The sequence below is a fragment of the Manis pentadactyla genome, chromosome 4 (assembly GCF_030020395.1).
Source record: "Manis pentadactyla isolate mManPen7 chromosome 4, mManPen7.hap1, whole genome shotgun sequence".
Taxonomy (NCBI): domain Eukaryota; kingdom Metazoa; phylum Chordata; class Mammalia; order Pholidota; family Manidae; genus Manis; species Manis pentadactyla.
The window spans coordinates 30,146,163-30,165,306 of NC_080022.1; the positions used below are offsets into that span (position 1 = coordinate 30,146,163).

Consider the following 19,144-nt stretch of genomic DNA (forward strand, 5'->3'; position numbering starts at 1 on the left):
AGTACTGTCACATACTTGATCAGGAAGCCAAGGGGAAAGGAGAGAGAGAGAAGTTAAAGAGAGAAGTTAAAGATATACAGGCTTCATAAGGAGAAGGGAAGGGGTGGGATCCAGATTTTAGGTAAAAGCATTTGCCCAACTATGGGGAGGGACATTTCTGACATTTCTGCCAGTGAAACTAAAATAAAATTAGGCTCAGTGGCCTGTACGGTCTTAATAATGTTAGAAAGAAGTATTAAATCCTTCTAATTAAGTAACCCCCATGTGATTAATTGGTGCCTCAATACATTCAGTCTAAGAATTTCCCATTGAGCAACTGGATTCTGCATTGCCAATTCATAGCCTTTGGTGGGGCTGAGTTCATAAGAAGCATCAAAAAGAATATTGCCTTTTCTCTGATTGACTGTTTCCTCTCGCATAAGGGTACCCTCTGAAAATTCTACCCCAGTATTAGGTAGAAAGATCTTTTTTTTGCACCTGGAATTAAAGTAGAAATTTATGTGTAGGGTGCCAAACCTCAAACTAATTAAAAAGTTTGAAATTCTGAGCTGTTTGAAGCCTTCTGAAGGTTTGTGTAATAGTTAATGTTGCTCTTTAATGTTGTTTTCCCTAATGAATTTCCTTGCTAAAATAATAAGATCTTAAACTCAGGGTGCTGTAGTATCCTTTTGTCCTGATGCTTAATCAGGAAAGAACTTTCATGTAATTGATGGGTCTGCAACACAGGGTCCTAAAAAAGAATCCTCCAGCTTTGGGATAGAGTTGTTCTCTATAAAACCTTTTTCTGAGGAACTTTGGCTCAGCTTTTAGCAAGCTAGCTGCTCTTGGGAAGGGCTTGTAATCATGTTGCCCTTAGTAATTATATTCAGAATAAGTACTTGGACCTCTTCTCCTGAATTGAAAGTCAGTTTTTCTGGCTATTGGAAGCATGACTGATAGGAGAACATCAAGTGTCCCTAGTGCAACATCCTCATGGAAGGACTTGGTAGGTGAGCAGAACACCTTATGGTTGGTCAAACTAAGAAGACTTGATTGTGCTAGTTGCATCTTCAGGTCTAAAATAAATAAGGTAATGGACAAAAAAGAAATCACATGAATTCTACTTTTTCTTTAAAATATTGATCAGCTTAAAAAGAAATCCAATTAAAGAAGATATGGTACATATACACAATGGAATATTATTCAGTCATAAGAAGAAAACAAATCCTACCATTTGCAACAACATGCATGGAGCTAGAGGGTATTATGCTCAGTGAAATAAGCCAGGCAGAGAAAGACAAGTACCAAATGATTTCACTCATATGTGGAGTATAAGAACAAAGAAAAACTGAAGGAACAAAACAGCAGCAGAATCACAGAACTCAAGAATGGACTAACAGTTACCAAAGAGAAAGGGGCTGGGGAGGATGAGTGGGAAGGGAGGGATAAGGGTGGGGAAAAAGAAAGGGAGCATTACGATTAGCATGTATAATGTGGGGCGGGGGCACGGGAAGGGCCATACAATACAGAGAAGACAAGTAGTGATTCTACAGCATCTTACTACGCCAATGGACAGTGACTGTAATGGGGTTTGTTGGGTGGGACTTGGTGAAGGGAGGAGCCTAGTAAACATAATGTTCTTCATGTAATTGTAGATTAATGATACCAAAATAAATAAATAAATAAAGAAATCCATTAATCTTCTTCCTTATTCATTTATGTATTTAACCTGTTACAGCAACACATATAACTTTTGTAATAAAAGAAATTCTAGAAAGAAAAATAAGAAAATTTGTGTCTTCAAAGTGAGAGTTTTGTAAACTATAACAGACTGTTCTGTTATGAAGGTAATAAATACAGTAAAGGAGAGTGGGTTTGATACTGGTGAAAATGTGGTGGACAGAATTTTTAGTTCACCTTAAATTTGTTTTTCCCGTTATGTCTGCATGTCCCAGCACACAGGTAATACTTACTGGGGCCTGGGAGGTTTTACATATTTCACTGTTGTGTTGTGGGAAACTCACCTCTGATTTCATTCTGTGTATTTCTTTAGCCAGTCTTCTAATAATATATTGGTCAATCAAGAGAAGTCTTTTGTTTTAGGTCATATTATGTAGAGCTTTAGCTGTTAGGAGCTGTGGGAGATACAAGAAAGTAAGGCATGATCTCTTTCCTTTAAGGAGTTAATGATATCACTGGTGATGGGAGAATAAGTGTATTAAAAGTTCAGAACTCTATATAATTACGTAAGTGCTGATTGAGTGATCAACATTGTAAGTACCATAGAAATTTGAGGACAAAGAGACTATTGAGAATTGGAGTTGTCAGGAAAGACTGCCAGAGTAATTTTCGTTAAACGCAAATCTGATCATGTAATTTCCTATTTAAAATCTTTCAAAGCTGCCTTTTACCTTCCCTTTACCAGTTTCTTGCTAATAAAGTTTGGACTCCTTAGCTTGTCACAAAAGGCCATCCTATCCAGTTTTAAGTCTCACCATTACCTAATACACATCCTGTCTTTCAACCATCCTGAATTCTGTGCAGTTAGTTCCCTGAACGTTCCTTCTTGTCTCCATGGATTTGCACTAGATGAAATTTCATGTAGTAGGTTTGTTCCTTTCCTCCTCCTTCTGGCTAACTTCACTTTGTCACAGTTAGAGTCACTCATCTGGAAAGTCTCACTAACCTTCTATGTTTTCTTCCCCTACTCAGGTAGGCGTAACCATTTCTCTTGTGATCTTAGGCACTCTGCGTTTACCTCTGTTACAGCACATACCAAACTGTCGAAGTTACTTCTCTTCTCTGCTAGGCTGCCATCTCTTTTACAGCTAGGGAATGTGACTTTGATATCTCTGTTGCCAAAGCCAAATGCAGGCTCTTCCAAGCAACTATGCTATTAATAAAGATGTATTCAAAGAATAGACAAGTGAATGAATGAGCTGGATTTTAAAGTGTAAATAGCATTTGGAGAGGTAGAGAGGAAGAGAAAACAAATAGTATGAGTGAAGTGTCAGTGATTTAGGTGAGACTGCAGTTGTTAGCTGATTCTGTTTCAGTCTGCAGATAACACAAGCTGAAAAGGATGGTGATGATGTTGGAAAACTGAATCAGTATCTAAAAAGATCAAAGTATGTTGGAATGACAGCAGTCAAATCCAATAAAAATGCTAGCTTCAAATAGAGCAGGACTCTATTAAGTGAAAGATAGATAACACTTAAAAAGTTCCAAATAATAGCCAATAGGTAGAATTTATAAGAAAGAAGATTATGCCATTTTATGGAACTAAAAAAATTGGCATGTGAACCTTATGAAGTAGTGAATTCTCTATTTTTAAGTGTCAAGAATATTGTAGAGGTATGTAAGGTTTGGACAGACCTTTCAACCCTGAATATGTGATTCTTTGTTGTTGAAGGGATTTGTGTATCAGCAGAGATTTAGACTGGATAATGTCTGAGGCCCATTCTAGTTCCTAAGGTTTGGGGTCTACAGGAGGAAGACATCATGGTTCCTTGCAGAGCAGGAATGGATGCAAGGCTGAAAAGAAAGCTGTTGTGAAGGACAGACAAGAGGCAGAAACGAGGGAGCATTCATTATATGGCTATAACCTCAGAAAAATAAGAGGCTCTGCATTCACCTGTAAGTGTAGTGAGAGCATTAACGTTTGGAATAGTACCTATGTAGCTTTTACTGGGGAATCAGTAAGAAGACAGTAACTAGGAAATAGAGAAAACCTAACTGAAGTTTGTGTGAACCAGGTTTATGTAATTCTGCCACCTTCTTCCAAAGCGTTCTCTGACTTGGGGAAAAAAAGGAAGAGTCAAGCCACGTTGGTTTTCAGGTTTGCAGATTGTCACAGTGAGCGTAGTAGTAGAAGGTTAGGCATGTGAGAGTTCCTCGGGTGTTAGTGACGGCAGCTTTGAATAGCTTAACCATATTGTCTAGCATAGACTGCGGTAATCTTAGATGCTCTTGATAAGTAGGATAAACTAAGCATGCAGTGATGCAGGTTGAGAGTGATTACCAGGTATGAGAGATTGATAAAGATGGCTGCTAAGTAGGTACGTGTGGAGAAGGAATGAGGCCCACAAGTGGCAGTGTGGTGGCTGGCAGTGAATTGGAGACAAAAGCCGGTGGAGTCAAGCAGTCTCAGATGCACACTCACCATATATGTTGAAGTGATTTGAGGATGATGCCAGAGGGTCTGTGTGGAGGCAGTAAACGTGAATCAAGTAGTCAGGGAGGGTTAAGGTAGCTTTGACAGATGTAGGGAATCGTTGATGACAGTGAGACAGTGAGGATGTCATAGACTTCAGTAAATAGAAAAGGAGCGGGGCTGATGAAGCACCTCTGGGGAATTGGCAGTTGTGGGAGAAAGTGGGTCCTCCTCAGGATGGGGTTTCTGGAACAGTATTGACAGTAGTCCTGTTTCTGATAAAGAGGTGAACAAAATTATGAATGGAGGAGAGTTTGCTTACAAATAAATGGCTTTTAGCCTTAGGAGAAGGAAGGGGTAGGGGTGATGTGCCTGCGATAAACTGGGAGTTTTGGGAGGTTGGGTGGTTGGTAGTGACTGCTGGAAAAACTGGAATCAGGGAAGCCCCGGGGTGGGGAAGGGAGGGAGTAGAGCAGTGACTGGGCAGACGGGTGTGTGACGAGTGAGCGCTCACCACTGCAACGTGAGTGTCCCGAATGTCAGGGCCACTGCACCCCATCTGTGCTCAGTGTTCATTGCTTTGGTGTTTTTGGAGGTTGCTGTAGGGGAAGCAGGGAACTGCTTTGCTCCCCAGAGAATTATGGTGCTGTGGAGTCTGCTATGACATCTTTGAGGCACACAGTTCTGTCTGTCCTGTAAAGTGACAACATGGTCAGGACAGAAGAGGAAGTTCAGACAGGCCAAACCTTCCCGACAAGACATGGTCTCACAGTGCCGTGGAAACCGGTTCCACGGTCCACAGAGAAACTGGGGTGTGGGCAAGGCAGGGATATGGGAACTTGTTGCCTGGGTAGCACTAAGCCAGTGCCTTCCATGTTTCCTTTACAGATGAACGGGACCGCGTTCAGAAGAAGACGTTCACCAAGTGGGTCAACAAGCACCTGATGAAGGTAGGTGTCCTTCAAGCTGCTGCTCATAATCTGGATCCTGGCACCTCTGCCTGCTCGTAATCTGGATCCATCAGGCCCTTCTCTTTGAGAGTTCAGATTGCTTGCCGTGTGCTTGAGTCACACATGTGACTTTTTTTTTTAAGTTACTAGCATAGTCATAACAGTGTGGAAACTTTTACTGAGCAGGTTCTTGGAGAGGACAGTAATACATGCCATTACCTCAGGGGGCTGAGGTTCAGGATACCACCGGGTGATCCCTGGGGTTCAAAGAACACTTTGTTCCTAGCTTTACAAATTACTTTATAAGCCCCTGTCTTCATTTGTAATTTTTTAATCTGATTACTGTGTAAGGATGGGGCAGAGGGAATTTCTTTCTTTCTCTCTCTCTCATGAAGTGCACAATTCTTTTATGAATTTTTGCATGTGTGTATTCATGTATAACCGCCATGCAGTTTATGATGCAAAATACTTCCAGAATGACTGGGATTGAGGGGAGATTTACTATTTTTAAGTAGAGGAGAAACCAAGGCAGAGGCATGCTAAAGACCCACTTAAGGATTCACAGTATGACTGATGTGACAGTCAAGATTTGAAAACAAAGTTTTTGAGTATAATACTCAAATAATTAAAATAATGTTGAGTTATACTAATAACAACTCTGGGAAAGTTTACCAGGACCTCTTAATTGCCAATTTGTGTTCCTCTTTGATTTCCCCACAGCATTTGATAACTGCTGACTAGTTTACTACTCCTTGAGACCTCTCATAGGTTGGTTTCTAGCACTGCTTTTCTCTGAATTACCTCTTCCCTCTACTAATGCCTTTTTCCTGCCTTTTTCGCTGGCTTTTCTTCCTTGTCAGACTCCTCCATGTTGATGTTCTCCAGAGTCCTACCTTTGGCCATTTTCTTATTTTGTTTTCTCTACTGCTGTTTGTCAGTCTCATCGATGACAGTCACAGGGACCGTTGGGTTGCATGGCATGCAAGGAAGCACAAGTAGAAAAGGACTCAGGGTGATTTCACTGATTCTGATGTCTGGATATGTCTGGGCTTTATGAAAACAAGACATTCTGTGGCCGCTAGTCTCTTTCTCTTTTTATGAGACCTTATATTCCTTCATTTTATTTATTTCTGTTTGTCTCCTACATTCATTTCTCTGCATTTCTCCCATTGCTTGTATGTGAACCATGGTGATTGTCTCTCAGATGGTGATGTTAAACCACTGTGGCTACATGATTCTGAAGACATACACACATCTGAAGACATCTGTAGCTCAGTAAACCATGGCCAGGGAGACGTGTTACATAAGTCACACATCTCCTTAGGGCTACTTGTTTAATGCAGACTGCAGATGGGCACAATTTTCAAACTATGGAAAAGGAGGTAATTTTCCTGCATTCTTTTCCAAGCCAAAGACCTGTATATCTCACAGTGTACTTGATATGTTCATCTGCATGTTACCCAAACATATCCTATACTCAGCGCATCCCATTTTTATTACTCATGTACCTAGCTGTTTAAGTTAAGAATCTAGGATCATACTAAATTCAGCCCTTCTCATCATCCCTCCCTTGTCACCACTCCAGTCAATCACTTCCAACTCAGAAGGATGCTTGCATCTGACTTCTCTACTCCACCCTTCTAACTCTGCTCTAGCCCGGGGTCTCTTCATCTTTCGGCTTGACCACTATAATAGTTTCCTGTCAAAGTTTTCTATAATAACAATGATAATGAAATACTATAGTTATTTTAAATAACTATAAATAATAAAATAGTTTTTTGAGTGCATACTGTAAATCAGACATTTTAATTAAGTCCTTTACATGGATTATCCCATTTAATCCTCAGTGACATTATACTGTAGATTCTATTACTATTTCCATTTTATCAGTGAGGAAGATGACTCTTAGGTAAAGTAACTTGTTCAAGGTCACATCACTAGAAAGAGGTAAAACTCAAATTTTAGAATTCAGGCAAACTAAAGTCTAGAACCTGTGCACTTAACCTCTGCTCTACTGGCCCTGGCTTCTGCCTACCTTTCCAGTGTCAAATTCCTCTCCTACCTTAAGCTCTTGCTGAACTATGTGCCATGCTATTTTATGACTCTACATATTTTTGTTCGTGCTGCTTCCTCTGTGTGGAATATTGTTGCCAACTCTGTTCTGCCTGGGTGATATCAATTTAACACCTCGATAAATATTTTCCTGAATTTCCCTTATGGAATTGACAACCCCTTTCTCTGTGCCCTCACTTGTACTTCCTCTGTACTTCTGTTATAGCACTTATATGTAGCATTTATATACATTCTATATCTTTCTGCTACATTGTACCTTGGAGGCAGATACTGTGTCTTATTTTTTGTGTGTGTTACGACGGAGAAGAAAGAAATAAGAAAAAATTGCTATTCTCTAATTCCTTCAGTGTGTACCAGTTGCTTCTAGTTCAAAGACACAGAACTCTTTCATGATACAGAACTTTTTACAACCTGTCTGTTCAAGTTCATTTCCAAGTATTCTCCCCTGTGTAGCCTGTGTTGTAGCCACATGAGCTCCCTAAACACTGTGTACTTTCACACCTCTTTGCTTATTCATTTCTCTCTCTAGGATGCACGTCCCAGCCTCCACTGCCTGGCTGTCACCCACTTATCCTGTACGGCCCAGATCCAGTATCACCTAACTGAGACTCTGACCTTCATTCCTCAAACTACATTAATTGCAACTCTGTCTCTATTCCACACCACTGTGACGAGTTGTCTTGTGTGTTCACACACTGGCCCCCTTTGTTGGAGTGCTCATTGAGGGCTAGGATTGTTGTACTACTTAGAACTACCAAGTATTGCACCAGGGACATGTGAAACACCCAGTATTTATTGCCTTGCGTCAGTGATATTTCAGTAGTGTTTTATAGCTTATCCTGACTTGATCCTTGCCATAACCCTGATGGAGATAAAGGTATTTATCCTCTCAATTTTCACAGCTAAGGAAGTGGGAATTAAAACGGATGAAGTGACTTTCCCAAGATCACACAGCTTGTGATGATGGAGCTAAGGATCATTCACAAGTGTTCTGACCAAAATTACTTGTTACTGTTAAATATGCTCCCAACTTATTCTGCTCTCATACGTCATCTCTAACAATTGCAAGAACTGAATTTGTCCTGCCTCAAGCTTGTGCCCCTAAACTTTGTAGTTGAATACAAATGCTCTGGCTCTCTGCTGTTTAATTGCAGCTGAGGTTGACTGTTGGGCCTCTGCATCTGTGCCATGTGATGACAGGAGGCCCAGGAAGGGAGAAACTAGAAGAACACAGCATCACATTGTCAGGAACTGGAGGCCAGCCAGAGCTCTGCTTAGATCTCTGGCTATTTTTCATCTCTTCTCAGGCCCCCATCCTTATCCAACAGCATTTTTTCATCTTGAAATATTTCAGAAAGAGATTCACTGCTGATCGGAATCATTGCTCCATGCTGGAATTCCTTGAACTGTGGGCTGAGAATTAGGGATTGAGATTTGTCTTTTGTAACTCAAGCATCCCCAGATTCACCCAGATACACCCATTAGTGTTGCCATTGGCACATAGACTGAATAGGGTCAAAACAAGCTTCTAAAGTTCTAGATTTCATTGACCTCAGATCTTTTGAATTCCCAAATATCTGTGTAGGAAACAATTTGTTGTGGAATAAGGAAATTAATTCCTCTTTTAGTTAAGAGGTCCAGTCTTAAAAGAGATTTGTTAAGAGATGTAAAAATTTGAAATATATGAGTCATCTAATTTAGAATGCAAACCTTCAAATCCAAGAGTTCTTCTCATATGCTAGAACTGTCAAAAATGAAAATCTAGAGTTTTAAACGAGGTTTTATTTAAATTATCTATATCTAGGTCCTGGTAGCTGATGAACTATATCCCCCAAAGAGAATTTTAAGAAGGATGAGAGGATGAGACATAACTGAGAGTATGTGCTCCTAAGGTGGAGGAGAAATGCTTTCTCTGGTTAGTTCCTGCTGACTTCAGAGGTTAGTAGGTAGAAAGGAAAGGCCAGTATTTAATCCAGGAGATAGAATAGTTCTTCCTATTTTTATTCATGTATGCAATCTAGAAGACACTGGCCTTCTTGAAATTTTAGTTAAGAATTCCAGATACACCATCAGAAGTTTTCAAACTCCAGATTTTACTAATGTTCTTAACTTCACTGTTTGAGGCTCTCTAGGTGAGCACAGGGTGGTATATAATGGTAATGATTCCAGACAACTCACTACTCCCTAAACACTGTGTGGACTGAACTCTCACACCTCTTTGCTTATTCAGTCTGTGGGAGAGGTCAAAAGGAGGTTTGCAGTGGAGTTTGAGAGACTGAGCAGGTAGTACTGGTCAGGAGCAGAGAGGAGCACTGCGTTTGTTGTGCAGTGTGACCATCTGGTGGTGGCTTGTGACTATCTCTGCCTGCACCTGTGTTTTCAGGGCTTGATTTCACTCTAAATACACCACTGAAAGGTTGAGCTTTACATGTGTACTTGTATTCTCTAAGCTGTTTATATAAATGCCTGCCTATTAAGTAAAGCAACTCTTTGTGGATTTTAAAATCATCTTCATCCTCAGAGAATCTTTGTTAATCAGGTTTGGCTGGTACCACTGTTAGATTCCTCCAATCGTAAGGGCTTTTCAAAACAGATGATAGAATTCTTATCTGCAGAGAGCCTCACACTGTGCAGTGCTCCCTGCTCTCTCTACTCATTCCAACAGGGTTTCCCAGGTCCATTCCTATTTCCTGCATTCAAGCACAGTTCTGAAAATGAAAAGTCTAGGACAACTATAATCTGCTTTTTAGCAGTAGGCTTTTTCTTGAAGATAAATTTGGTCATTGGATCCATATGGAATTCTCCCCTCTTACAGTTTAGAAATATGTGAAATCAGAAATCCTTCTCAGGTTATCAGGCTTACTTTCACTTTCCCTATATTTTTTAGTAAGCATAGTTGAGAACAAATAGCATACTTTCCTCTTTAAAGTTTCTCCTCTGACCTGTTTATTGCTCTTCAACATACTTTGGAGCAAGGAAATTGAGCTGCTTGTGTTTTCTTTGAACAGTCTTAGAGGGAAGCTTTTCTAGACCAGGTTTTCTGCAGATGTCAAAGAATACTATAGGGCAGTCCATTCTTTTTTTGGGGGTGGGAATCCCCTTATAATTTTTTTTTGATATCGTTAATGTACAATTACTTGAACAACATTATGGTTACTAGACTCCCCCCATTATCAAGCCCCCCCCCACATACCCCATTACAGTCACTGTCCATCAGCGTAGTAAGATGCTATAGAATCATTACTTGTCTTCTCTGTGCCATACTACCTTCCCCGTGCCCTCCCACCCCCACATTATGTATGCTAATCGTGATGCCCCTTTTTCTCCCTTATCCCTCCCTTCCTACTCATCCTCCCCAGTCCCTTTCTCTTTGGTAACTGTTAGTCCATTCTTGGGTTCTGTGGGATCCTCTTATAATTTAATAATGTTGATAATATGTCATTTCTACCCTTCAAGCATTATAGAAGCCTTGTGAAGGGAAACAGCACTGAATTAAGAGTCAGAAAACATTGATGGGACCCTCTTCAACTGAATGATCTTCCACAGTTACTTAACTTCTCTTGGCAACACTTCTCTAATCAACAAACTAAGAGTGTTAGAATTAAGTAATCTTTAAAGTCTCTTTGGACTCAGGTTCTAATTCCAAGCACTTAAGTGCAATTTATTCTCTTTGCTAAAGGTGCTCAGAAATTGGGGGAAGTCTGTTTATTTTTTCATAACTTCAAGCCAGTCTTTAAAAAGTGGGTGAGTAGAGCTTCCTTGGCTTAAAGCACAGGGACTGGGGAGGATTGTCCTGAGTTAGGGTCTCTCAAAATTAAGTCACTCATTAATTTAAAAAAAATAGCTTTTTAAAGATTTAATTATCATACAGTTCACCCATTTAAAGTATATAATTCAGTGGCTTTTAGTATATTCAGAGTTGTGTAAACCATCACCACAGTCCATTTTTGGAACATTTTCATCACCCCAAAAATAAGCCTTGTAACCTTTAGTCATCACCCTTGACTACCCCTGCCATCCCCCCACATGCCATTCCCCCAGCCCTAGGCAAATACTAATCTGCTTTCTGTCTCTGTACATTTCCCTATGCTAGATATCTTGTATAAATGGGATCATGCAATATGTGGTCCTTTCCTTTGTAACTGACTTCTTTCACTTAGTATAATCTCAATGTTCATTCACATTATAGCATGTATCAATATTTTTTTTTTTGAAGGATTGCTTCCTTTACAGTAAATGCTACAATATCAGCATGGCAATAGTCTCTGGAAAAAATGTTATAAATAATTTCTTAATTATTGTTCCCTTCTAGGTATCTATGCTTCAAGTTCTTGAAATCCAGAATAAAGTATCTCAAAATGTCCCCAGTTAGACCTTCTAATTATCTGTGATATCTCTTAGCTTTTATCAGTATTTATTGCTGAATAATATTCCATTGTATGGATGTACATTTTGTTTATCCATTTATCAAATGATAGGCATTTGGGTTTTTTTCACCTTTTGGCTATTATGAACAATGAGTTTCAGTTCTCTTGGGTGTATACCTAGGAGTAGAATTGCTGTGTCATATGGTAACTTGTGTTTAGCCTTTTGAGAAACTGTCAGACTGTTTTCCAAAGCAGCTACACCATTTTACATTCCTACGAGCAATGTATTAGGGTTCTAGTTCCTCTACATCCTCATCAACAGTTATTGCTTTTTAAGTTATAACTATCCAAGTGGGTGTGAAGTGGTATCTTACTTAGTTTTGATTTACATTTTCCCTATGGCCAATGTGTTGAGCATCTTTTCATGAATTTGTTAGCCATTTGCATATATTCTTTGGAGACTTCCACTAATTTTGATAATCATTTTCACAAGGAGTGCAAACAGGCAAGATCATTGAAGTTTTTCACTCATATGTTGACAGAATAGCTTATTATTTGTTGGAAAGAAACATATATAATGATGATTCTTGAGCACTCCTGGCTTCACTTGACTGCCTCTAAAACTTCTGATGCTTAGTCTAGTGGACTTTTTCTTTTCTTTTTCCTGTTTTATTTATATATAATTGACATACATCACTGTGTAAGTTTTAAGGTATACAGCATGATAATTTGACTTGCGAATATTGTGAAATTATTGTTGCCATAATGTTAGCTAGCATCTAGCATTGCATGGATACAGTAAAAAGAGAAAGCAAATAGTAAACAAAATGTTTTCCTTGTGATGAGAACTCATAACATCTTTCACATATATCATACAGCAGTATTAGTTATTGGACTTTTTCATACGAGATTTGTAGAAAACTTTAGAGGCAACCTAGCATGTGCAGAAGAGGTAAAGACTTTAGAATGGGGTAGATCTTTCTGGTCCACCTGGCCATTTACTAGGTGTGTGATCTTGGAGTGTTAATTGAGTTGTCTCCACATCCCAGTTCTGTATCTGAAAATTTTCTGACTTATATAGAAGCACTGGTAAATGTCAGCTAGTTCTGTACCTTGTCTAGGCAGAGCTGTGTCCAGTGTACTTCAGGAACAGACTGTTTTGTCCTCCATTGCTAAAAATTCTTCCAGGAAAAGAACTCACTCCCCTCCCCTCCCCCATTACTTCTGTCTATATGTCTTTGCTGGTTTTCGTAGTTATTTGGTTATTGTAATCAGACAAAGACCGAGAAATATAATAAGCTAGTTTTCATCTAAGTTTCTTATAAGGTGATTTAATTTTGCTATTCAGAGGTGTAAAACATAATTGGAATTTTCAGAAGAAGATATTGGACCTTGATGTGAAATTAACTTTACATTTTGAAGTGCCTTTTTATTTTCAGTATTCTGTGGTACTTAGTATATCCTATTGATAATATGATCTCACTTGGTCTTCAACCCTACTATAATTTATTTAAATAATTATTTGATGCCCACTCCCACTTTTTATTCCCTATGTTCATGTCTTAGGTATAAAAAATAAATCCCTCATTGTTGTCGATTCTCTTCTTAACCCTTATACCAAGTATTTAATATTTTCTGACTTTCTTAAACCTACCATTCATTTCTAATCCGATTTACATTCCACCACTCTCTAGAAAATTATTCTCACAAAAGCGACTCTTTTTTGTAGGAAAATTAAAAAACCCTTTCTTAGTCCTCATCCTCCTTGTCCTATAGCATTTGATGCTGGTGGTCATCCCTGGTGATTATACTTTCTTGGTTTCTTGCCTATATCTTTCATCTGCCTTCCCCCCACCCTTTGTTGATTGCTTTTCCATCTCCTGCCTTCTAATTTTAGCTATTCCCTCAGGCTTAATCTTCAGCCCTGTGCTCTTCTTTCATGCCCCTAACCCAGAAAGGCCAATATTTCCCATGTTTTTAGCTAACACCTCTCTGCATATGACTTCTAAACTTAAGTTTTCAGCTGACACAGATTGAATTCTGGTATTTCCAGCTGCTTTAAGAATATTTCCATTTGTAGCTTATTTGCTGCTATTTTAAATTGAACATACTTAAAATCGAATTTATTATATCCACTTCCTTTCTAACCTTCATGATCTGCTTATTTCTGTTAGTTGTGCACCATGTTTGTTCTAGCCCCAATCTTGAAACCTTGGACCCATTTGAGGGAGAGGCTTTGAAATCTTGGAGCCACTGGTATGCTGGAGCCAGCTCACATGCGCTTAAGAGAGCCAATATTAAGTTTTTGGAAATTTTGTGAGCTGATTGCTAAGCATAGTTGTTATTAAAAATTAAATTATATAAACTTACAATTAAATAAATCATTTAAAAGAAAGGTAATAAATACATCATTTCATAATTATTTTAGTACATTATTATTATTTATGCTCAAGGTTAATTATGTCTATTATATCTCTGTGGTGGAAATACTATACAATGGTATGTTACTGTACACGTCTTCCCAACATCACATTTAGTGATATTATATCAGTAGCTGAAATTTGGTCACATGGGAGTAGTTACACCATGGAAATCAACAAATGCTACAAGTTTGAGCTAGATGTTTTATTTTGTTTAGATTTAAAATGATGGTGAAAATGTTAATATTGCAGATTAAACTAAAAAGTGTATCTCGTCTATACCCAATACATTGTATGAGTAGCACAAAAAAATTGAAAGAAATATTCTTTCAGCATTTGAAGGATATTACATAATTTGTCATGAACAATTTTCTCCTATTGGGTAATCTACTCACCACATTCTTATCTCTTTACACACACACACACACACACACACACACACACACACACAACACACATGCATACCTGCATATTTCTACTTCTGTACTTTGTCTTATATGATTCTCTCATCTTCTTTCTTTCTATTAAAACATTTTCTAGTCCTTCAAATTCTTTCTCTTCCTGGGAAGTCTTCCCAGATTATTTCCAACTTTTATCTTTTCTGATGCTTATTCTATTTTTGAATGCTAAACTGTTAAAATTAGAAATGACTATAGTTCAGTTTTATACTCAAATATAGAAATCCAAATATCCCAGTCTCTGCTTGAAAAATTCTAGTGACTAGAAATCCACTACTTCTGGAAGTTGCCCTTTTCATTGTTGTCTAGAAAATTATGTTGAAATTGAATCTTCTTCCTTGTAATTTCCACTAGTCCATGGTGTGAGTGTCACTCAGTGAAGCTCTCACAGGACTTGGAATGAACCAGGAGACCTACCCCTTCCTAAAGCTCTGGGTGGCCTTAACTTCCCAATGCCCCTGTTTCTGCAGTTGCTTCTATGGAATAGGGAAAATAAATAAATAAACTTTACAGGGCAATTGTTTGGATTAAATAAATTAAATGAGATTATGGCTAATTATAAAGCATAGTAGTTAATGGTAAAGACTAAAATCAGAAAGACCAAACTGAGGTCAGTTTTTCACTTGTTACCTTGGGCAGGTTACTTAACTTCTGTGTGCCTCATTTCCTCAGGTTAAAATAATAATAATACCTACCATATAAATGTGAGGCATAGACAACGTGTATAAACATATATAGCATTTAGCAGTGTTTGACAATAAACAATTTTCCAGAGTGAGATCTATTTTTTCCATAGTTTCAGGTATAAAATTGGAATTATGTTTCCCACCCAGAAGGAAAATAAGTCTCAAATTCACCATTAGAAATATTTAGTAAGAGGGATATTAAATAATAGGTTTACCCAGTGAAACACTCAGTGCCCAGCATTGTAGTTTCCTTTGTGGGACTTTGGAAGGCTTTTCTAACTCTGGCTAGACTCATCTGTCCATCATTGACCATCGTTTCACATTTAGGTCCATGCAAATTCCTGAGATGTTCCAGGAAAATTAAGACTCCCCACCTCCTTGTCCAAACTTTCTGGACTATTGTTCAGGGTTGGCTAGAATGTGTAATAGACCTGCTTTAATTTTAAAAACATATACTTCTGATAAGTATTAACTTTTCATATGTATTATACTTTAACCTGAAAATTCCTGAATTTTACTATTGAACAGAGATTGTTATATAGATAATAAAATAATCCAAGATCAGATAAAAATTAGGCTGTTTGATTTTCATGTACAGGTCCGCAAGCATATCAATGACCTTTATGAAGATCTGCGGGATGGCCACAACCTGATCTCTCTGCTGGAGGTCCTCTCTGGCATCAAACTGGTGAGCGTCCCTCTTCTCCTAATGAATGACTTCACAAGGGTGGTCCTATTAATGACACATTGGGCCATCTTGTTGAGTTCTAGGGCGGTGGTCATCACTGCCTACTCTGTTACATAGAAGGAAGAAGTAGAAGTGTTTATTGCTAGACTTTATTTCTGTCTCAGACTTATAGTTTACAAATGATGTGATTCATCTAATTTAAATTGAAGTATCATATTCTCATTTCTTGATGGAAATAGATCTCAGTTACACTCCTTTCATATCAAAATGTTTTCTGCTTATTTGTTCCTTATTTGTAGATATTAGTATTTCAGAAATAGTGGATTCACATTCAAAGATTTTTTAATAAGGTGTCTTTTTCTTCCTGGAGTTTTACTTTCAGTCTATAAAGACTTCTCCTATTTTCCCATCTATTATGAATTGTTTTATTTTCTGTGTTCAGCTAAGGACCTGAAGTTCACATTTAAAAGCCCGGGAATTTAGAGTTATTTTTTCCAACTTTGTCTTTTCTGTGATTTGCTGAGTCTCACAGGTTTGGAGAAGTGCTGATACTGATGTCTGAACATAGCCCTGGATGCAGTACATTTGGGCTCCTTGGATAATTAAATGTGCCTGCCTCCTACTAAAAAGTATTAAACATTGCTTGGAAAAACACCAAAGTATCTCAAGATAAATCCTGTCTGATGGCTTGACAGATGATAGTTCTTAGACTTGCTCTGTTTGCAGGTTAAAACAACCCTACTTGTGGGCCCACTGTTTCAAATATTTGAGCCTAATGGAAGCAGGTGATCCTGTGCAGTTGGTGTCCTATCTCTAGCATCTAGACAGTATATTTTTCACTTGGGAAGGTCCGGGGCTGAACACTGGAGACACTTGTAGGTACAGAGAGATTGAAGAGGTGCACAGCTCACAGAGTCAGAGGAGCGCTGCCCACCCCCTGCCTTTGGTGAATGCTTAGTCACTGTTTGTTGTGTTTCAAGAACAGAGTTTGGCAGGTTAGGTGTCACTGCTTAGGTAATACTCAGCTTCTTCTAGCATTGGGGCTTGGCTTCCCCTGGGTTCTTTGTTTTGGTTTCATATCTTCTTTGCCTTGCAATAGAATTAATTTTATAATTTAATGGCCTGAAATTGACAGATGCTTTTATTAGCACAGCTAGTAGTAGTGAATTCTGATTCTTCCCTGCTCCTATTTATAAATCTCAAAAGTAATTAGAATTACTCTCAGCAGTTCTACTGTGCTGGACTTACCTCTTCAGCTCTTAGAAAATTGTATTTTGGGCAATTTGGCTGGGGTATTTGAGGGACTTGACAGGATCTTGCATTGAAAGGTGATCCTTTTTGGTGACATTGCTTACAAAACAGATTAAAGCCACTCCACTCTTCTTTTCCTAACTTTTGAAAACCTACAGATTGTGGAGATATTCACAGGATGTCATCATTTCACTGAAAAACCATACAGATGTCTTTCATGGTTATTCTGTCATCTCTTTCACCCTTAGTTGATTCACAAAAGCAGAGAGGGTGGGTGGCCAAGGAGAACTGAGGATGTGTTTCAGCATAAGAAGCATTCAGTATAACCGTCTGCTCTGGTCTTGATTTGGTTTTGCATCTTTTGGAGGTGGGAGGGTATTTTCATATTTATTTTCACCTTTTTTTAAACTTCTGATGTTATGTTCATTTCCTTTTCATTTTTGTATTGTGAATTTCCCGTTACTGTGTCATGTCTTTGCCTTGGTTGGTGGCCAAAGGAGCCAGCAGGGCTGAAGACCCTCCGTCTGGTGAGCATGCCCTCCTGGCGCCATGCAAACAGCGAGGAGCCGGAGGAGGAAGATGATGATGACGTAGTAGGTCCTTCTGGGGATGCCAGCAGCCCAGCTGGCACTGCAGGGCCAGCAGAGGGCCTGAGGTTCTCGAGGTTCTCTAGGTCTCCAAGCAGCTCAGTTACCAATCACCTTCTTCCCTTTCCACCTGGGAATTTGGGTCCCAAAGAAAGTGGTTAAAAGTAATTGTGCCTCTTGCCACTGTTAGATGATCCTGGAGTGGGGATTGTTTTGCTTATCTGAGAGTGGCTGGCACAAAAAGAATAATGGTGTTTGAAGGTGTCTAGTTCCTTTGTGACCTGGAAACCTGTAGCTTTCTGGTGGCCTTGCTGTGTTCGGTTTGCAGAATTATGGAAAGTTTAGTTGACAGCATGACAGTTAATTGCTCATGGTTCCACACTCCAGACTAACTGGTTCTCTCTCTCCACCTCACTAGTCTCTAGGTTCTCACCACACACCGAGTCGTTTGTTTTCAAAACAGCCTGTTGTTTGCCAACCACTCACTGCATGGAGTTTACTCTGCCTTGGTCATTAATATCTCTAGTTGCTGTTGAGGACAGAAATTTAACTGCATGATCTGAGGGTATTTATTTTTGGTGGGGAGTACATGGCAGTAATGGTAAGAGTGTGTGCAAAGGGCATTTCCTGCTTGCAGGCCCTAAATTGCAGGCCCTATGATCTTTCTCCAGAGACAGGGTCTAGGCAATATCCCTAGTCCCTGTCTTCTTAAAGTCATCTTTTCACCTTACTGATCTCCCTTCCCATTGTTTTAGAGTCTTTAATTATACAGGCTCTGTCATTCTCTAAGCCATATTCATAATGAGTTTAGCGCAAATGATTGAAAAGAGATTCTTGCTAAAAGATTTTACCTAAATCTTTGACTGAAGAAGTTATCCTGTTGCCCAGAGAGACTGCAACATCTCTGTAGGTTATTCTAGTTTGGGAGTGTTGCTTAGAAGTTTTGGGGGGCACCCAGAGAGATGCTTCTACCCTCATCTTTCTATGTATTGGATCACTCTGCCTACTTCAACCTGAGCGATGTTTCCTCTGTGCAGGTACCCACAACAGAGGTACCTTAATTTTCACCAGCCTTGAACTACTGCCAGTTTGACATTTACAGGTGAACTGGGTATAATCTAGTGATGGTTCAATTCCAGTTTTAGTAAAATAAAAGCAACATTGGAAAGTGAGCAGGAGAAAACATTTAAGTAGTCGGTAGCCATCCCTGCTTGTGCTCCTGGGACAGAGTCCATGCACTTTGGATGGAAACTGGATGAGCCCCAGGCAAGGCACCAGAGGCACTGGGTGGAGGTGGCCTTCTCTCCTGCGGCTTGTACCACAGGATTGAATGGCGGCGGGAAATACCTTTCTCTGGAGCATCACATTGAACAGCCATGCATCATCAAGGCTTTGGTTACTCTGGCTATTACATGCTGAGGTGAAGGATGGCCTTCCTAAGTGGATACCCATCTTTCTGGAAAACAGGTCTCTTCCTGACTTTTGCCTCTCATTTTGGGTGTTTTCACTTTATTGAACATGGGTAATTGCTC

At 39.2% G+C, this 19,144-nt stretch overlaps 1 protein-coding gene across 21 annotated transcripts in view; it reads left to right on the top strand.

Moving 5' to 3' along the window:
- MACF1 (microtubule actin crosslinking factor 1) overlaps positions 1–19,144 on the top strand; it is a 319,261-nt gene that overhangs the window by 105,024 nt on the left and 195,093 nt on the right. For 11 of the 21 annotated variants that reach the window (XM_057500033.1, XM_036876651.2, XM_036876661.2 and 8 more), the window contains exons 2-3: positions 5,021–5,082; positions 15,685–15,774. In XM_057500033.1, the coding sequence (XP_057356016.1) occupies positions 5,021–5,082; positions 15,685–15,774 (152 nt within the window). Of the gene's footprint in view, positions 1–5,020; positions 5,083–15,684; positions 15,775–17,522; positions 17,619–19,144 lie in introns of all 21 variants that reach the window. The other 10 variants (XM_057500029.1, XM_057500035.1, XM_057500030.1 and 7 more) reach the window with 1 other exon arrangement.